The sequence below is a fragment of the Nilaparvata lugens genome, chromosome 3, assembly GCF_014356525.2.
Source record: "Nilaparvata lugens isolate BPH chromosome 3, ASM1435652v1, whole genome shotgun sequence".
Taxonomy (NCBI): Eukaryota; Metazoa; Arthropoda; class Insecta; order Hemiptera; family Delphacidae; genus Nilaparvata; species Nilaparvata lugens.
The window spans coordinates 17,306,070-17,328,130 of NC_052506.1; the positions used below are offsets into that span (position 1 = coordinate 17,306,070).

At 37.2% G+C, this 22,061-nt stretch overlaps 1 protein-coding gene across 1 annotated transcript in view; it reads left to right on the forward strand.

Moving 5' to 3' along the window:
• LOC111047898 (MAM domain-containing glycosylphosphatidylinositol anchor protein 1) overlaps positions 1-22,061 on the forward strand; it is a 168,976-nt gene that overhangs the window by 73,015 nt on the left and 73,900 nt on the right. The window contains exons 4-5 of the mRNA XM_022333752.2: positions 805-1,119; positions 21,538-21,660. Of these exons, the coding sequence (XP_022189444.2) occupies positions 805-1,119; positions 21,538-21,660 (438 nt within the window). The remainder of the gene's footprint in view (positions 1-804; positions 1,120-21,537; positions 21,661-22,061) is intronic.

Below are 22,061 nucleotides of genomic sequence, written 5' to 3' on the forward strand. Positions count from 1 at the left end.
AGCGGCTCCACTCTTACCTACAGGCTCTATACACGCTAATGTAATGTTTATAGGTATGCACACAACTCTTTTTGAGAGGAGAACAGCTTTTATAAGTGAAATACTAGGGATTGGTGACTTTGGGTGAGAAGTTGATTGATTGGTGTTTAGCCCAAGTATCAACTAAATTATTGTATTAATATAACCTTGATTAGCCTTAATAAAAAAACGTATATCCACTAGTTTATTGGCAATCGATGATCTTATCATATCCTATCAACTATGTATCTTTCATTTTATTTTCACTCATCAATGACTTCACCATAGTAACTTAACTGTTCTAACTGATAAAATACCTTGATTATTGAAAAGTACTCCATATCTCAATATTTGTAAATATCCTATTGAAAGCATCATTTAATCCTTGAAAAGAATGTCTGTTTGATATGTGTGTAGTTTGTATTGGAGAAGGACTGTGCTTGTTTTATTCTAGAAGCAGTTTTAGCAGTAGTGAAAAGCTTCATTTCCCAATCATAAAAATATCCTATGAAAAGTATAATTAAAAAAAGTCCTGTTCAACCAAGCTCGGTCAAAGCATTCGAACATGGTCAAATCAGGTACGCTTCAAGGTACTCTGGAGTGCACTGGAACCAATGATTTATATAGCGATTGTTACTATCGATAATGCAGCGCACACTTGTAAATCATACCTGGCTTTTTCGTGTTCAAATGTCGAGACCGAGCTTGGTGAAACCGGGCAGAAATGTATGTTGGTTGTGCGAGTGTGGTTTGTACTGAAGATGGCCTGTTGTTGTGTTGTTGTAGAAGCACCCTCGGCACTGTACCTGGTGGTGGAAGGCCGGCGCCTGGACCCGGGCAACGAGTTCATCCCGGTGAAGGAGAAGACGGCGCTGGAAGTGGAGTGCGTGGCCGAGGGCGGCGCGCCTGCGGGTGCGGCACGGCTTGGCTGGGCACTGCGGGGGGCGGCACTCGATGCTGCTGCCTCCACAGGCCCCAACCGGTCCACTGCCTCCATTCCGCAGCTGCAGCGTCGTCACCACAATGCCACCCTCGCCTGTCTGCTAGCACATCCCGCCCTCCCCGCCACTGCCAACGCTTCTATACGCCTCGATGTTCAATGTTAGTATGCAACATACATAAATCTAACAATAAGGATATAATTTATTATTGCATGTACATTACATGTTTTTCATTTGTCTGTTACTATATAAAAATATAATCTATGTCATTATTTCATAGAAAAATCATCAAATGTCTATGAATATTGGAAGCAAAAATAAAGATTACATCATCTGAATTCAAATTCTCACTTGGGTCACCTCAAAGTTCTCTCACACTGTATATGAAAATGAAACTCGATATGTGGGAATAACGATTTTTGCAACCCTGTGATCCATAACTCAGATCAACTAGTGATTGAATCCAGCCTGTTGGAATCTTTTGATTTTTTATGAAAGCAAGCAAGCTCAAATGATGAATGCAGGCGAGCAAAGCGAGCCTGCTCGTCTCATTTCTGGATGAGCTAGCCGGGAGTCTAGAGAGATAAGGTCAGCGAAGTGGTAGCTGTGGTAGCCAATTGCATATCATTCGAGTGAGTTTGATAGTTATCAAAATTAAGCAAACAATATTGTTGATAGCATTTTATTGAGGTTATTTAACATTTAGTGCATCTTGGATCTGGAAACCAGTATAACCTGGAAACCCTCTCCTTCGCTATTGTTACTATATTATTGTGTTACGTCGTCACTGTGTTACTTTGTAAGGGTTCCTTCCTCCTGTGTTCCTCTTACTTCCAACTTCTATTTTTTCTTCCGGTTTCTCTTTATTCCTTTCTCTTTCTCTTGTTCTATAATAATTATACATATATACCAGAATTAGAGTTCCAACAGAATCCTTTACAACAGCACATTTCGGTACGATGTTGGGAAAAAGTTTTTGGAAATTTCTTAAGCAATCCTTTGATACAAGCCTGTGGATTTTTTTTCTGAGGGTGGTGCCCACATAAGCTCTAGGCTTGTGTTAATGATTGAATAGATAAATCCTGCTCATTGATACTGATGAAAACACGTTTTTGAATTACTTTTGATCATTGCTCTTCTTAAAAATCTCATATGGCATTACAAGCTGTTGATGGATTCTGAAGCCTATTGAACCTCTTATCGCCCAGATCAACCTCATACAAAATCCAAGTTTTCTTCAAATATGTGTTTAAGAGAAGTTTTCAAAGTAGTGATGAATCGAAGTTTATCCATCCATACACCACATTTCCTAATTGATCAGTATCTCATCCAATCACTCGTCATCTGATCTATTGAATGCTTATTGGATATTTTTTGACAGGGGATTTGAAGCTCTTGAAAAGTACTAGAGAGGAGACAAGCTCGTAAAAAGTTTTGATTAATCGATTTCACGCACTGTCATGTTTGGTGTGATACTCATCATTGACAGAAGAGCAACGTGCCCTTTTCAGATGGGATTTCCTTGAAATGCGATCGCGGCAATGCGATAGGGAATGAAGCACATACGTACTGCACCCCTCTCCTCCCGCGTCCCGCAGCGGCTGTAATTCCAAATCGCATTTCACGCGGGAAGATGTGGCCCTTTCACATCTCTTTTGCGCGCCGCACTAGCCGATAATGGAAATGTATTAGCAGTATTGGCGCGATGATTCGATTCGATTCTCCCTCGTGCTCGATATTTTTGGAGCAATCCGACAAAATGAAAGCGACAAGATGAAGGATGAGAGATGATATGAGATTAGAGAGCACTGGACGTCAGGCATCGCATCGCGGCCGTGTGTGGTTTTGCAGTAAAATGTCGGTGAGGTGATGATGTGAGAGCAATGTTAGCGGAGAGGAAGTGTAGAAAGAGACAGAAAGGGTGAGTGTGAGTGAGGAAGTGGTTGGGAATGTGATGCGAATATGGAGAGAAGGTGGAAGAGTATAGAATAGATGTGTAAAGTGTCGATGAGGTTGTGATTCAGGAGAAATAGTAGCGAAGAGGAAACATAGAAAGAGAGGCAATGATTGTAGGAACATAGATTGTAAGGAATAAGGGGAAAAATAAAGAGGAAGTGATAGAGCGTAGAATAGGAGCGAACGGGGGGAAAATGTGGTAGGAGATACAGTGAAGAAGGAGAAAAGAAACAAGAGCAAGAAGAGGAAGAAGAAGATGAAGAAGAAGAAGAAGAAGAAAGAGAGGGAAGAGAGATTTGAGGTTCGGAGAATTCCATTCACAGTGATTTGAGGGATAAATTATTATTGGTGAGAGAAGAGACGGTCAAATACAATCAAAGATGAAGAGGAAATTTCGAGTTTATAGAGGAAACTCAGCGGAATTGTCATTTCGATGACAAAGCGATCGGATGAGAGAATTTCCATTTTATTTCGGTGATGGTGATTGAACGTTTATCCAGTGATTTAGTGTAGGTTCCCGTTTTATTAATCAATGTTCAAAGAGCCCAGAACTGATGACTAAGGGATATTTCTTTGTATTTGTGCTCCCACAAGTAGGGTTGATTATCTACCCTCTATGAATCTTCAGTAAATTATCTCAGATAAGCTGTTTTTTTGCCAGTTGATGCTAACATAAGTAGAATTTTTTTGCTGGTTGATGCACATAAAAGTATTAAAAACTATGTAGAATTAAAAGAGAACATGGAAAATGAAGCTTGTATTGAAGTTACCATTCAAGATCATACACACGTGGGTGGTGATATGAGAGATGATGAGATATTCGCCATTTATGTTTTGGGCGGGATTCGAACTCACGACTGAAACGATCAGTCTTTACCATTTTTTCTAAACCAAGCCTTTCCTGACTGGGCCAAAGCAGTACGAAAATTTGTTCCTTCTTGAAAATCATTCTACCTAATTTTTTTAACCATTCCCTCATCAGAATTATTCACTTATAAGGGATACTTTCTACTGGCTCAATGATTTTGGCTGGAGTGCTACTGATTTGATTTGATATTCTGGTATTCTATATTCGTGTATTTTCAAAGTTGATAAGTTGTGAAAACTACTCATTTAAATAACATTGAAAATACTTAGATGAGTAGTCTTCTTATTATAGTCTTCTCATCACCAGCATATAAACTGTATTCCCACAATCATACATTCAAAATTTAGGAAAATGTAATGATTCTCGAGATAAATAAGATTGCTAAAATAGATGTGCTAGAATTATTCATAAAGCTAAGCTCCCATGTTACTGGAAAATCTTGCCAAGTCGTATTTTACGATGATAGAGGAAAACTGGAAAGCGTGTGAACATTATCCTGATTAAGATAGAAGTATGAGTATAATTCAGCGAATGAAGTGTGGAAAAAGGCTGGAGTGGAGCTGAATGGCACTCAAGGGGATGATGCGGTTGAGATGAACGGTCAGTTTGACAAGAGCGAATGACGGCCGGCTGAGAGTGTAAATGGGATGTCCCTGGATAGAGATTGAGTGCAGTGGGTGGGTGGGAGGATGGAGGGTGAACTGTTGGCCTCGTATTGTAAAGAAAATCCAGCAAAAGGTTTTCAAGGGGGAGAGGGAGAATAAAATGGGGGAGTGGAGGAGAGAGATAAATTGGAAGAGGAAGAGAGTGAGAATTGGAAGGCTTTGGTGGTACGGATCAGGGAACTTGGGAATGTCTGTCTAGTGACAATGACCATGGTCCACCAGACTGCATTGTTCCCCCCCCCCTCCAACGGGGGGAACCGGCGTCCCCTGATTGATAAAATGGTCAGATCTAATCGACTTCTTTCTCGATCCTATCCCCTCAATCCGACTTCGATTTACATCTCGTTTATGACCTTGCAGTTGGGCACGTCCCTTGTCGGATGAAATATTCAGGCATGACAACCAACGCTCGCTTATCGGTTTTACAGCTTTTCTCCGTTCCTTTTGTTTCGAACCTAAATAAAATATGACCCGAGTATCCGACGGCAACAGTCACTATCGGAAACTATACGATTTGATTGCTCTTGTAAAGTGCTTGTTAGGCAAGGGTGTACCAGACAAATCATTTGGTTATTCTTTTCACAGATCATAAAACGTAACCGTTTTCACTTTAGCATTGTCAGCTTCCAAATCACAGTTGATCTGAATGATGGAAATCGATTTTCCATTATGAGTGGATGATTCACCAAGATCATTGTCTCAAACTATCTTCAGCCTTGTGATTGAATGAATTAATCTATAAAGTATAGAACAAAAACTCTTGGACTATCCCTTTTATTTGGTCAGTTATTAATATATTATTAATGCATTAGGCCTATTAATATATTATGTAGCATCCATTAAACGCCTGAAAGTGGACGGATTTGTTATTGTCAGTTACTCGAGTTAATTGGAGTGTCAGCTATTTAAGTCCTTACTTTCACTTACTTCATAGCCACCTCTAATACAAGGCCGCGGCCTACGATATTGCAACGTCGCAGTGTAGGCCTAGAATCTAATACATGATTGGTGGAAAATATTTTAAAAAATACCAGCTGATCTTCTTAACCAATCATGTATTAGATTCTAGGCCTACACTGCGACGTTGCTATATCCTAGGCCGCGGTCTTGTATTAGAGGTGGCTATGCTTACTTACATTCAGGCAGGGGGCTGCTTCTCTATATCTCATGATTAATTCAATGATCTAGATTTAATTAGAGTTTGAGGTCAATTCTATCTAGAGCGGGGAAAATGCAAAAAAAACTCTGGGAAAACACTGATTTTGCATTGTTTTGTGAACAAAATTTCCATAATCCTGTTGAGGAATTTTACGAAAAAAAGAAACAAACAATGAGACAAATTTGAGAAATGAATAAAAATAAGTAAAAACCCATTTCGAGTAATTTGTAGGTGAAAGTATTCTTTTTTCAATTCAATAGGGGAATTGTTGTTGAAGATTGCTGATTACTGTTGCTTCGGATGAACGTGGAGCATGATGAATGCACTTCCACTCCTGAGGATGTTAAAAATTGTGCTCAACGTCAATTCATGCCAAAAAGCTCTGCTGAGCTTCATATTTCCAACTGATGTATCTTGGGCTCCCGATAGCTTCAACTCTCTCCACTATCGTATAGTGAAATCTGAATTACAATACTGCTGACAGTGGCATATCTGGCTGGGGAATGCGCTTGGGAGTATCGGTTTTGTCTTGTGCCACTTGTAGCTTTGAAATGTGATTTGAAACAGGAGCGAGGTGTGAGCGCTGGGAATTCCCCGGCGGGACCGTCCCGTTCAGCGTCGCGGCGGAATGCCGGTATCGCTCACGGCGGCTGAAAGCCTTTTGAGGCGCTTACATTTTACATGAACTGACAGTAACTGTAATTGACTTTATCAACAATTCCCCAGACGCTCACTCGCTCCAAGCCCGGCCAATGATATCGCTGTCAAATGTGAGATTAAATGATGGTTAAACTTTCGATACTAGTTTGAAATGTTCACATCAAATACAGAAATTTCTGAATTACCGCTTGGACAGGATTGAGATATGGAAGGCTTTCTGCAAAATCAATAAGCCTACTGCATGACTGCACAACATGACTGATGTTAGAAGGGTATGCATATGCGAGAATCTAACGTTCTCATTTAGACTGGAATTCGACTCTTCATCCATTATTTTATCAGTTTTACAAATAAATTATCAATAGCTTGTTAAATATATTATGCAATTCACACAGTCAATCAATATTAATCATGTGGAATCATGTAGAATTTCCTTCATTCAAAACTAAAGGATTGATTCCATAGTATTATGAGTCAACAAGACTATCCTGAATCAAGAATTAGTGTATAAATCACCCACAATTCTTATCAGAACAGTAGAATTGAGTTATTCAATTGTATCCACATCAAAAATAAGAATCAGAATCACGGTATTAAAACTTTGAATTAGTGAAAGCTATTGGCACTGTCCACATTCAATGAAACATGGACTTCATGTATGATATTGTATTGAAGTTTGACATTGGATTGAGGGAGTGAATCGAATCAAACGTCTTTCTCCTAGATTAGGTGAGCTTTATTAGGAAATTTGGATTAATACTATTCCTCCCAAAGAAAGGTTTGAATGAACCATGGAACCTATCAGCCTACATGTATTCGGGATGAGATATTGGATAAGCCGGTACCATTAATTAATTTCGTGAGCTTCCATCCCGTCATTGCAAACATACTACCATCTATCATAATATGTTTGCGTCGATAATTCCAGTATAACTAGATGAACAAGCTGTTTAATGGAGATATGAAATCTCAAACAGTGATGCAGCACAATTGTGGACAATAAAGAGCATTGACAGGCCACCATAACGACGATGAATGTTAACAAACCACAAATTGTCGCCTCATCCTGACAGATGGAGAGGGAAAGTGAGGTCTAGAAAGACAGAAATAGAATGTGAAATGAGTAGATGGTGGGAGAGAGAATGAGAGAGAGGTCGAGGAGAAGCGAGAGGAAATGTTGTGGAATATGGAGAAATGTTGGATGAGTGTCGGGGGGGGGGAACAGCTTGTCAGCACCACCGTCGCGACGATCCAAGTGGGAACGGAAGGTGGGGGCGTCGTTAGGGGAGCCCCTCGGAGGTTCGGGAAAGCACACGCTATCTCATTATCAGCCTTCCCTTGTTTTGAAATCAAATCCTTGTGAATTATTCAGGAGGCCCTGTAATGGAAAACCATTTTGTCTCGGTGGCTGTGCTGTATTTAGGCGGCCGCTTGTTAGCAACAGCAGCTCAAGAGCTACGGCTCGTTAGTCCACATTATCGTGAGCCTGCAGCAAGAGACAAGCACCCCACCCCCGCACCCCCGCACCTGGGTGCGCACATATCAACTGTAATAACCACTTTCCTTCTCAGGCCGCCTTTTAAAATGTTCAAAAGACCGACACTCTTGAAAAATCCACTTCTCTCAAACGACACCAGATTCAATTTGAAACGGAAGAAGAGGATAGATTACCTCTTATTCGCAGCAAGCGTCCTTCATTCTCTTTCTCGGGTACGGTTGCTTTGTCAACTTTGTAACACTCTTTGCTAAGCCATTGTAACACTCTCAGCCGTTACTTGTAGCTCGTCGATGAGAAGTCTTTCTGAGAACTCTGCACTCTGCACCCCAACACCACCTGTGTGCTCGTCACTCCTCTTTCTTATCTACAGTTTGTTGAGATCATTGAAGAGACAAGTCTGAATGGGAAATTTAACAAACCTCAGTGATTCAACAAAGTTTATTTATGAATACGAATTTGTGTTCATCTATTTCTAAAATAAGTTATAGCTTATATGCAGAAGTAAGTAAGGATCCCGAGGGGCATATCCCCAGCTGAATGATTGTGAAATTTTCATATGATACTTTTTGTCTAGGACAAGTAGACTCCAATATAAAGATAACCTACATATTATTAATGACAATGATTGGAGGAATCTATACTTCCTCGAGAAAAGTTTACGAAGAAATTATTTTTATTTTCGTACATCGAATAATATCTACCGAAATCATAAGAATCTCTATCAGATTCCCTACCATATTCTCACGTAATTTTGTCCTCTCGTTCACCCATGGAATCATGAAGGTTTGGCATAATTCTATTTTATCATAATTCTTTAACTTGTTGATATAAATGTTTGGTAGTTCACCAGCTTCCATTCATATACCTGAAGTGAGATATCTCAAACAGAAGAACGAGCTTCACTTAACCATGTGAAAGTTCTCACGTCTCATAACTCGATAATTGAAGGAATTTTCTTTTACGACTTAGGAGAGAGCACAGCTTGTTGAGTCATTCCAGACTCTGGAAAAGCAGTTCGAAAAAAGTATATTTTGTGTCCTGCACTTCGACAAGAGAAAAACTTATATTGGCTAGGCCATCTTTGTGAAAGAGTTCAAGTTTCCTGGGCCTACTTTTGTAGGAAAAAGTTGTAAACTTGTTTATCCATCAGATTACAAAGATATAAGAATATTAGCTCAAGCTTTGTTTCTAATAAGAAATTTCAACAGGAGTCAGTCATCCCAGCTACTTTAAGGTTGTTCAATATTATTCAGGATGTGTGATGATTTTCTAATCATATTCAATAACAGTATCTGGAAATGTTATGAAACTTTTCGTAAACATCATAATCATGAAAAATGATCTAAATATATAATACTTCAAAAGTACTTGTTCATTCTGTGAATATCTCCTTAGAAGGAATACAGGTTTGATAATTCAATTTGAGTGTGGAGAACTTCATAACATACAATTCATGTCATTACGTCTTGAAATATCTATCAACCAAAAAATGATTCTGTTAACAGAGAAGGATTTTTCATTCTCAAAATGAACCGGTACGGTAAGAATAACAATGCGTGTTGGAAAATTTATTGTCAGTTCTTTCATGTAATGTGAGTTGCAGAGAACTGTAAAATATCTCAATATCATTACAATCTTGGATATTATTTGAAGTCATTAATACAAACTTTGGAGCATAATCTATGGAATGAAGGTACCAGTAATTTACAAGTTAGTATGAATAGTGTACGAAAATATGGAAATCTCAGTATCTTCTAGTCGATAGTTGTATCTTCTAGGTTTATATGGAGCTTAAGTAGCCTATTGAGTATTCATCCCATCTATTTGTGGTTGATAAGATCGTAATAACTGCATCAGAAGGAAAAACTCCTTCAAATTAGGACAGATAACAAATGAAACTGTGTCGAGTAATTTCAATTTTACTACCCAGAAATGAGGTAGAGAATAATTCAGGTTGGAAACCCTGGAAAAAGTCGGTCCGTATTAAGTTTTATCTCGTGAGAATATATTTGATGCGCGCAGCCGAAATAAATCAGAAGCGCCAGGGCTTTGCGGACCGTTTTGAATATAGTGCTTAAACTCTGCTTTCATACTGCGATTCTCTCAAACTACCTCCAGACCCTGAGAAGCCACCTCCCCTTTCCACTACCCCGACCACCTGTCTGAAGGAGCACTGGAGGAGACTTTTATACGGTCGTTCTAAATTATACGCAGCCAACGCCGCGCCTTTTTCACCTTCTTTCCCACGACAATCGCGCTGTCTTCTAGTCTTACAGGCTTCTCTTCTTACCTTGAATCTAGTAACATAATTTGTACCACTCATCTTGCAATATCATTTACATTTATTATGCCAGTCGGAAGAATATTTAAAGTCTACCATGAGGATTTCATTCTTTTCTCTTACAGTCCTCTGTCACTCGAGTAGCTTGCTACAGAGCAGAATATTATTTTGACTTCAATCTAGATTTTAGATGAAGGAGTTTGATTTTTTGACTCTGAGAGAACTCTTCTGGTACGAACAGAACGGTGAGAACGATATATAGATTATAGACCTTCTATATCTACATAAGGGAGCAGTCGGAGGAAGTGACTTGATGCTTAACACTGAACCGATAGAGAGGGTCAACAGCTCACGTATGTGGGAACCTTGATCAATGAGAATTGGGATCATTCTCAAGAGGTAAAATGCAGAATAGAAAAAGCGAGGGCTGCATTCAATCAGATGGCAAAACTGTTCAAGAGTCAAAAACTTAATATGCACATCAAAATCAAACTCCTCCTCTGCTACATTTTCTCAATACTCTTCTATGGGATGGAGTCATGGGAATTGACCAAGTCAACTGAAAAAAGACTTGAGACTTTTGAGATGTGGCTGTATAGAAGAGTGTTGAGAATTTCATGGATGGAGAGAGTAACCAACAAAGCTGTATTGGAGCGAATGGATAAGGATTTGGAAGTGATGAACATCATCAAGAGCAGGAAGCTTGCATATTTTGGTCATATCATGCGCAATGAAGAAAAATACAGCCTGCTGAAATCCGTTCTCCAAGGAAAGATCTATGGCAGAAGAGGACCAGGAAGAAGGAGAATATCATGGCTGAAAAACCTGCGTACCTGGTTCTCCAAGACTACAACAGAACTTTTCAGGATGGCTGTAAATAAGATATCCATAGTCAGGCTGATCGCCAATATCGGAACGAATAGGCACTAGCAGAATAAGATATCTACATAAACGAGTCTAAGGGCCGGTTTCCGAGCTCGGGATCTAGCTAAGTTCTAGACTTCCAACAGCAGGAGTCAGAAAATTAGCTTTCCAAAACGGGGCGTAGTCACAGTTTTTATAAAAGTAGTCGCAGTTTTTATTGTCTCATTTCTATAATATTGGAAACGTTTTTCCTTGACGAAATTAAACATTTCTAAATAATTCAAAATAGCTGAAACTTTACACTACTTTTTTATTTATTTCATTTTGTGTTTAATTTTCTAGTTTTTTTGAAATTTAATTTAAACGTGACTTTGACAATGACTACGACTACGCCCCGTTTCGGAAAGCCAATTTTCTTACTCCAGCTGTTTCAAGTCTAGAACTTAGCCAAATCCAGAGCTCGGAAACCGGCCCCAAATGTTTTTGTCATTGCACAGCTGTTAAGTGTCATCGATCTTCACTGCGACTTATTCGTTCTAATCGCCACCTTGTTCTATTTTAGCCTCTTTCCTATGACTATGACAATATTCATTGCAGGTCATTGAATTCGAATGCATTCGGAGTCTCACGTGTTATATTCAAACCATTGAAATGAATAGTATTCAAAATGATTTGATTCGGAAAATTCTAGCTTGCATACTCATATTCCAATAAATTGGAATATTCAACCGCAGGTTCTCTCATTGGAATGAGAACTTCCATTGAAATATCAGATTATAAAGATGACTATTATAGAATATTCATAGTATAGAACTCTGTACCACTATAGAACTGTACAGTACCACTAATACTACACTAACTCATAAACCACATTAAGTAATATTTCTAACCTGCAATTTATTAACTCGGTATTGACTTAGAATTGATCAGCTCTATTAGATCCATCTATTCGGTGATCAATTGATTTCCAGAAAACAAAATTACATGATGTTCCATGTAACTCAGGACAAGATATCTTACGATTACGCCACACTTTTTTATCTTTCTACTGCAATAATATTATGATCTCATGAGAATCTATATAGAAGCTAATCTAGATGTTTTGTCTTTTCACTTCTAGTATCGGCACAAGTCCATTTGGAAGCAATCCAAATGTCGGACATAATTCGCATGTACACTATTCCACTTGGAGCAATTATCCAGTCCATGCAATTAATCACGTGATCGCATTTCGTGGTCTCGCAAATGCTAATCTGGTTTTGCTCCAATTCATGAAGCTTAATGACTTTGAGTTAATCGACTCTTCATTTCTCCAGTGATGATTGAAGAAGCTCTACTAGTCTATAAGAAATCAAATCTCTAGAGATAGTCTGAAATGAAGAAAAAAAATGCTGATCCAACTCTCTTGAATTCACTGAGTAAATTAAGTGTTTTGCTAACTCTCTTGAATTTATCAAGTTTGCTTGGAAGGTAGACTACTAAAGGAAATTAGAAGACTAGACTTCTTCTAATATGTTACTGATGGAAAGAATTGTACTCAGAGTTAATATATTAGAAAAATGCATTCCATACAGTTTCCTTGATTCAAGTTCTTACTACTTGATGAACATTTTCTCTCAGAGTTAGATTGATATGGAGATTCACTGGAGATTAATATGGTAGCTTCCGTTACCATTACCACAGATACATTTGCCTCTTTTCAAAACTGTTAGCAATTTCTTTCACTCCACAACGAAAATGCTAGAAATAGTTTTTTTTTCTCAAATATAACATGCGAACGAGGTGTCACTTGCATTAAGGAGACCCTCAGTTATTATTATTGAGGTTGCAATCAAAATATTCCAATAAGCAAAGATGGAAGATTAATCAGGAAATGCTGGAGTTGAAAGGCGAAATAAGTTGAGCTTCGAGGCTCGGAATTTCATTCCGTCTCCAGAGCTGAGAATTCTCATTTCGCCGGCAGTCACCACGGAAAGAATACATGTATATTAAAAAATCGGCTTCTTTTCTTGGAATGAATGAGCGCTTACAAGAAATTGAAAATCTCTTATAAAAATATGACCGTGAACCTGAGTAATAACTCTGTAGTTACAACCAACTCCCAAAAATGCAATCTGCTATTAATTATCACAGCATGATTGCTCTGAATGTACAAGTCTAGAAGACATGTATAGAATTGAATCTGATTTTTTTCTATGTTGATTTGATATGATTCACCAGGGTTCTACTTTCGAGAGAAAAATACAGTGAGAAAAATGAAGAATCAAGTCCAAGTGTGAAAAAATAAACTCCAAAGCGTGATTAAATGAGTGGCAACCAATTATAGAGATTCTTTATAAACTATATTTTGCTATTCCTATCAATTTATTAATTGAAACACTAATTAGCTTGCTCAAGCCATTTTTTACCTGAATTCACATGAATAAATAAATAGAAGCATAACAAAATTCATGCTAAGATGTAAATTAGAATTAACGCTTCAGGTGTGAGGAGTTACCTCCAACTACATCCAACTACAAGCTCTTCATGCATTCAAAAATTACCAGCAGAGCCGAATAATCAATTTACAAAATCAATATACAAATTCAATGGTAGCAGTAACTGTATCTTTCCTCTATGGTACCAGTCAGCGTAACTCATAGAATGTGAGCTCCATCCTCAGTAAAAGAAGCGAGTACTTCATGCAAAATCATCAGACATACAATAGCATGAATGAGTTATGATTCATATCATTGAATAGTAGAACGAACAGAAAACATGAAGGTGCAAAATTCTGAATTTCATAAAGAACAGCGACATAGAAACAGGTAGCTAAAGACAACGGCTGTAGAATACCTATTCTATTAATAGTCGGAACGTATCGTACCAATTGTGAGCGGATTGAGTCAATTATGAGTAGCGATAAACAATCATTGGAAAATAATTTCATTCACGAGTCTTCAGACGAAGCCATCGAATGATAATATAGATTTCCATAATTCAATTCTCGCAAAATATATTTCGGATTATCGATCTCTCATGTTATTTGAAGATTAGAAAGATATCCTGAGTAATCATATCTTAATACAATAATCCATTATACCCAAGTATAACTGGAGTAATTTGAAATGAGATAAATGTTAATCCAAAGTAAAAGCGAAATCTTGCTTGGCTGATTAGGATGGAAGGGTGGTTTGCTAAGCCATGAGCCATGGTTTGAGGGCGGGGGAGTGTTGGAGAGGGGGGTCCGGGGACGACTTATCGATCAGATCACTGGAGACGCAATCAGATTGACTTAGCCGTTCCGAGTAGGCTACCTTCCCCATTACTCAATGTCCCTCCCCCGCCCACCAACAGAGGGGGTATCTCCTAGCTGTGGCGGATCAGTCTACAGAAGTGTCTGCCCCTCGCCGTAGTCACCTCATTCCATGACCCCAGCTTTCAGAGGACATTACACGCGGTGCGTATCGTATCTCACATCCTAGCTCGTCTCTCAATTCACATAATCCGGCCATTATAATAAATTGGATGATTCCAGTAAATATAATACAATGACCGCACCATTCCACACATCCATTATTCTAACTATCCAACGTGAAGGGCGAATGATAATAGTGAGTCATGGTTCATAAAGCGCAAAGTATTCTCGTCTAGAATACGTGTGAATGTGTGCTTAAATGTCCAATACAACTGTATTCGTACATTCCAGCATAATTCATTGTCCCATTAAGTTGAAAAGTTCTATAAGCACAAATAAAAATGAGAATATGGTTTCATGACGTCCATAAGGATAATGTTACTGCAATCTGAAAACTATAAATTCAGACTATTAACGCAGTCAGTCACAGACAATCAGGCACTGAAATATTGATAAATTGATACTACTTCTAGTGAATTCAACCTCATCACAACTGTACAAAGGTTTAAAACTGATCAGCTGCAAAAGTGAAGGATAAAAGGATGAAGTCCTGATGTTATTTGATCGTGGACCCACAACTAATACCTAATCATTGAATGATTCAGGTTATCATTTAAACCTCATGAGGCATAATTATATCAATCACATTAGCTGCAATAACGATTGCATAGGTTTTTCTATACTTAAAAAATTTCTTGACTCACTGACTCACACACTGATCACGATTTCTGGAAAACTACTGGATGGATTGCAACAAAACTAGCTTCCTTATAAGTCCTAGGTGCTCACTAAGAAATCTTTAGGTTATATTTCAATTCTAAGGGTGGTTTTCAAGGGTTTTAAGTTCGTCTTTTAGCATGTATATTCTTCTTCTCCCAATCTCTTAATTATAATATGAAAATGTCCATATCATATGCTACTATAGATCTATAATCTGGAGAGAGTAACTCTTAGGAACAGTTGTTAACTGGCAACTACATTAATAATTTTGTCATGTTGGCATTAAGTTGAGATGACTTCATTAGGTTGGCACCAAGTTGAAGAACTAATTAAAATGCATTTATCGAGAACAAATTGATTTGGCACTGCTGCTTCAATCAGAGCTATTCCTGGGAGTAAAGATAATAATATTTTTATTTTTCATAAAACAAACTTTTATAACGGGAGTTGCTTCCATCAATTGATCCTATTCTATCAAGACTAATTTTGTTTGTATATTCGACAGACAGCATCAATGCTCCCCATTCAAACAATGCTGACACATTGATGTGAATCTTACTAAAATTTGGTTACTTTAGATCAGATGAAGATAATAATGTTGATGATCGCTACTGTTTCAATTTCAATCATGTTTGACATTTTTGCTTTTTATACCAGTTGTTATTATTATCTGAAATAAGCTCTCATTAAATGAAATCATAATCATTAAAGTCAATTATACTAAGCAAGCAATCTCTGTTTGAATATGTGTGTTTGTGGATATGTATGTATGTCGGACGGATCTCGAAAACGGCTCTAACTTTTTTGATTAAATCAGGAATATAGTGGGTTTGGAAAAAAACATTATCTTGGAACAGGTCTCAACTCTGGGAAAATTCGCTGAAGTTCCTTGATAGAGGATTATTGGTCCCTCAAGTAGCAGCTGATCAGAAAAAAGTATTCCATAGTCTGTTGAAAACGTAAGAGAGTGTGAGCAGATGAAAAAGATTATAATAGCAGTAGATGAGTCACCAAATTGGCCGATCTCATTTTAAAGTATTCATGGAACATCTGGAAGAATAAGTTCAGAAAGTGACCGGATGATAGCAAAAGAAATTTAAAATTGATCTCTCCAAACGTATGGTAGTTGAATGTAATGTTCATTGTAAGGTGATAGAAATGCGACTAATTTCTTCAGCTTCTGTTGTATTGGTTCCTCTGTTGCTCTATGTTTGTACGCAGCCATGGCCTTAAGAGAGCCAGTTGCACTGTCTGTTAATTCATAATCCGGACTAAATACCACGAGAATCAATGAGAGAAGCCTTCTATTAGAAAAATCCCTGCTCTGATTAATTCTCATGAAATTTAATCCTGATTGAAATTGAACAGGCTTTTGTGCTACTGGGCCTGATATTTTCATGTTTCAAAATCATCTAAAAACTAAATAAAACAAACATATTCCATCAGCTGCTCCTATTTCCTTCCATGATGTCATTACATGACACAATAAGATAACAGCTGCCAGATTTGGGATTAATAGTGTATGGCGAAGACTCATTTTGAATGATGAAGCACCTCTGTCAATGAAATGGGGAATTTTTGATTCAATAAGTAAAGCAGTTGTAACATATGCGGCGCAGGTATGTGGATATGCGGAGAGAGAAGAACTAGAAAAATTTCTCAGGTTGTTTGTCAAGAAAATATTTGGAGTACCGCGTAATACGCCAAATTATATAGTATACTTAGAGACAGGAAAGGAAATTTTGTGGTTGTATACTTTGAGCGTTCATATAAAATATGTATTGAATTCTTTTGAGATACCGGGCGACCGATATCGAACATTGATCGCAAGACATTGTTTAAGAGAAAAGTTTGGTTGGTATTCTGAATGGAGACGGATATTAAGTGAGTTTAATATTGAATTGCCGATAACAGCGGACAACTGGCAAGCAGCGAATTTCAGGAGGGGGTGGGAAGCAACGTGGGAGAGGGCAATGGAGAAGATAAAAGCTAAAGTTAAAAGTAAGTGGCTAGAGAGCGGTCACAGTTTCACAGAATCTACGCAGATGTAAAAATTGACGATGGAACGAGAAATTACATGAATGACGAGTCCAAACGGAATGTTATCTCAATGATTTTCAAGGCCAGAGAAGGGCTATTATCGCTCAATCACGCACCGCAAAGAGAGGAGTGGATAGGTATATGTTCTATGTGCAATAGCCGAGAAACGGAAGATGTTTATCATTTCATCGGTAAATGTTCAATTTTGGGTGAAATAAGAAAGAAATATCTGAGAGGGGCGATGCTAGAGAGAGAGAGAGACAGTATCTGAATGGAAAATGTTGGACGAGTCTAGTAGGATATTTGAGGGAGGCAGTGAGATACAGGCGAGAATTGATAACAGAATTCAATTTTTAGGAGGTTATAATCGATAAGAGTCATTTCCTCTTTATTGTTATTGATATCTTGTTATGCAATTGTGAAATGTACATTTTAATGTTGATGTGGAAAAGTCTTTTTAGGATTAATATTGGAGTTATTTGCTATAAAAGTAGTATTTTATCATAAACATGAGAAGCCGCAAGACTTTGTGTATTATTAAGTAGTGCTTTGATCAATGCAGATGACTCAATTGATTGATTATTCTAAGATTTTTAAGAGGTTTTGTTTTTGTTTATTTATTCTTTCTCTCTTTTGTTTCTGTAGTCTCATTTAGATTACTGATGAATTAATTGAGAGTTGACTGTATTTTAATTCAATTTTATTTTTGTAGAGTACAAAGTAAGAGGTGACTCTATTTAAATTTCAAAGTTTTTTTTTCTCGTGAAGTTAATAATTAGTATGTTGTTTGTATGTTTTATAAGTCCAGCCACATTGACGCATACAAGGTCCCTAAAAGAGGGTGAATTTAAGAGTGTGTTTTTTAAAAGTTGAGTGACAATGTTTAGTTATAATTACGTGAAATTAGTTAAGTATGAGGAGAAGGAGGAATAGAATAGGAATGATAAGGAGAAATAACTATTGAGTGGATTATGTAATCACAAAAACAATAATAATTATTCAATATTAGTATAATGTATAATAAAGAAATCTATCTACTCGGCTGACGGCCTCGGCTAAGCCTAAAGAACTTTTTATTTATATATTATTGTATAACTGTTTGAATTGTTTTGTTGAATAAAGTTCATTCTAATATTATTATACATACAAATCTCAGGGGAAAACTACATACATTGGAACACTTCATATATTTCAAAATGGAGGAGCCGAATTTAGTTCTGGACTATTAAAGCATTCATATTTATTCATTCATTCATTCCAGGGTAAAAACAACAGGCATTTGTCCAAAACTGCTCCAATAATGAGAATAATTATTGATCTTGATCAATCGACTTACTTGCAATATAGCTCAATAGCTCAATGACTCCTTCATTTTTTAATATGAAATCATAAGAGAGCATGATAATTCTTATAATGACGAATAAGAAATTTTTTTTGTCACTTCGAAGAAACCAAAGTTAAAGAACAACAATTTATTAATGAAGTTAGGGCTGCAACTTATCGACACACTCAACAGGGAAATATTCAATGAGAACTTCATCAGACTGTTATTATTCTCAACACTTTTTCCAGAGACGCTTTCCAGACGTAGTTTTGTATTTGGAATATAAATTACTATCCCTATTGTGAGCCTTGCAATCAATGAATCGGGTGGGAATGAATGGCGCTGTGGAAGAAGCGAGAAGACTCCTACTTGGCTCATATTCAAGAGTCGTTCCAGTTTTAATTCAGGTCTATTCAGATTGGTACTTCCCTTCGCAGTTTTTAAATTAATGTCTGCCATGGTGAGAGAGTTTTTCAGCCAGATAATCGATGATCTACGAATGAACCGGATAATAACGTCAGCTTCCTGCAGCACTTTTCTCTCACATTTCTTCCATTTTCAGACTGAGTTGGTATTGAATATAGATAAAATGTTGAGATTAAATAGTCAAGTTTTCGAATTTCATAAAGATCTGCAGTCATTGAACTACAAAGAACTATCAATGCTCCTTCAATTTCTAGCGTGTCATTGCAAGTTGCATTGAATATCGTTACTTATTATTAAATTTTATTCGATAGTAAATAAATGAACGAATGGAAGATAAATAATATAATTAAATCAGTCGGACTAGATTTGGAATAGGTGTCATCCAACATGTTTAGGATCTTTTTGACATCATGGTATCAATATCATCATCACTAGTTCATTCTAGTCAAGCATCATTAGATGGTACAGCAAGGTAGATATTACAATAGAGATTATATATATTATATTTTTCGATATATTGGTTTATTTTCTTTATAGAGCCACTACAATAATTAATAGAATGAGATAAAATTTGTCATGTACCATTCTGAAAATAGTCATAAATGGTTAAAACATGTTGTGGTGAATAAATGAAACATCTAAGAAGCTTACTTGAGAAATTTTATATCAGTCCATTGGGTTTGGGATCCATGAAAAACATGATTTCTTGTGAGTAAATCACCACTGGTTGTCAACTTCCAGTACAAAATTCTATTAATGTGTTTACAGACATAATTTATTTCCAAAATACTACATTTCAGCAAGTAGTTACAGTACCAATAAATACAGACTATGAATAACAGGTACAAAGAAAAATCTAGTGAAGTGAACAACATCATTTATTCTTTAAGGATTTATTCTCACAATAATTATCATACGTAGTTCCAGAGTTTGACAGTTCAGTCTCTGCTTATATCTAATATTGATTTTATCAGAAGACATGAACCATAAATTGTGGAAACTGGGATGATGGAAATTTCGAATGTTAAGAATAGTCGACTGGAAGTGACGTGGATTGGAAGTGAGGCTTGCACTCGCTCGAACGCCTCATCACGAATAAGATCTAGCCAAGCGTGGCGTGGCACGTTTGCTGTTGCCGTCGCCATGATCGACCCTTCAGCAATCAATTTATCATTATAAAGTCAAATTGACCTTGAAAAAACTGTCTCGATAGGATTTGAGCCTCGATCTGAGATGACGTCACTTCTAATGGGTGGCGAGCAATTTGTTCGTGTTGCGAATTTAATCGAAACTGAACGCTCGTCGATTCAGGGCTTTCCACACGGCTGATTCACAACGAAGACGACAGAGAAGAGAGATCGTCTCAGCCTCGCTTTGCCCTGCAGCTAGTCAGGTCATTACGTCGATGATCCCGCTTATTTGCCTCAACGAGGAATCAAAGAAAACCCAAACTGTAAAATAATTGCATTAAACTGATGTGCGAAGGGCTGATCCCCTTTATTCCTTAACGACTTATTTCTCCCGAACATCACATCACCCCGGCTCCTCTTCCACTCCTCCTCCTCCTCCTCCTCCACCTCCTCACATCCTAGCTTCGAAAATATTAGCGCATTTTTAATTAGCAAGAGCAAAAGTGAGATGTGCTGCAAGGCACGTAATTGGCTCCCTATCCTTTCACGGACCAGTGTTTACAATTTCCTTCTGCCTGCGCCTGTCCCCGTAGATCATAGCGGCCGCTCAATTATTCATTGCAATAATAAGAGGAAGATAGTCCGGGGTAATTCCAGTGAGGAGAATTAGAGTGAGCGAGATGTAAGTTGGGAGATAGCGAAAGTGGGCTCCGATAAAACAGTTTTACAAGCAGAGGTGACTTCCGTAAAGAAGAAAGCCAACTCACCCCAAACTCAATTAGTGAGCGCCGGATTACTCTCTGCCAAGCGTTTCACTTTGCAGATCATTCATTTGATGTTCAAGCTTCTCATCAACATAGAAATGATTATTAATATTGATGCCAGACCGACCCAATCACGTTCATTCTTCACAAGCTCCCAAACACCGTTGTAATAATTTTCCAATAATGTTGCAATCGTATCATAACGTTTTCAGTTCTATTCAAAATCCATCATTCTGGAATATTCTACAACGATTATATGAATAAATAAACTTGGAATGAATTTTCAATCTTTAGTTTCAATAGACTCCTGTTTCCAAATGATCCTGCCTCATTTAACTTCTGATGATTATGGTTGAATAATTCATTTCAAAGGATGAATTCATATCAACTCCATAATAATATGAACTTGTATACTTGTTTTTTTTAGAATTCACGAATTTTTCACGAATCAGATAATGTTGCTGGTGAGATGTTGTGATATCTATCCATAATGAAAACACTGGGATTTTTTCAAAAATATCACTTATTTATTCTAAAATAACAATCATGTTTCGATACCAATGGTGTCATCATCAGTGATGATGACAATTTTTTTGACAAAATCCCAGTATTTTCATGATTACGAAATTTTTCACAGTTTTGAACAACTAATTCCAACAACCTAATCTATCTGTTCATTGATTCGAATATTCCAATAGATTTAAGAATAAAATTGAATAAATACCCTTCAAATTTGTTCCATATCCGAAAATTTGTATGATTGGAGAAATTTTCTGAGAATTTATAAGTCTGTAAATCAATATTTAATGTATTTATTTTGTTCCAGATGCCCCTTCATTTGGTATCAGTAGAATACCTGGATTTGGAACACCACTACGGGAAGGAATATCTGTATCGCTCAAGTGTGATGTTGACTCCAACCCGCCAGCAAAACCTGTATGGAAAAAAGGTAATTAATTTGATTGAATTATTGCATTGTAACAGAGTAATAATAGAAAGTTCTATTATTTCATGCTAGCTCAACCTCATATTGTTATCAGGAGGGTATTAATATTCGAAAATTATTTCAAGAAGATTAGTTTGGAGATTGTAAAGTCATCTCATCCATGCTAATGATAAATTTCATCGAATCAATACAATGAATCATTATTTGGTTAATTGCGAAGCACAATATTCAGAAGGAGAAATAGTTTGTTAACAGACGCATAAGAGATCAGCTACTCTAATAATCTTATTCAAGTACCTTGATATATTTATAACTGAAGAAATGAGATGAGCATCTGAATAATCTGAAAGAGCACGAACTATATTTAAGAAATACCAAAAAAATATTTCACAGAGCTGAAGAAG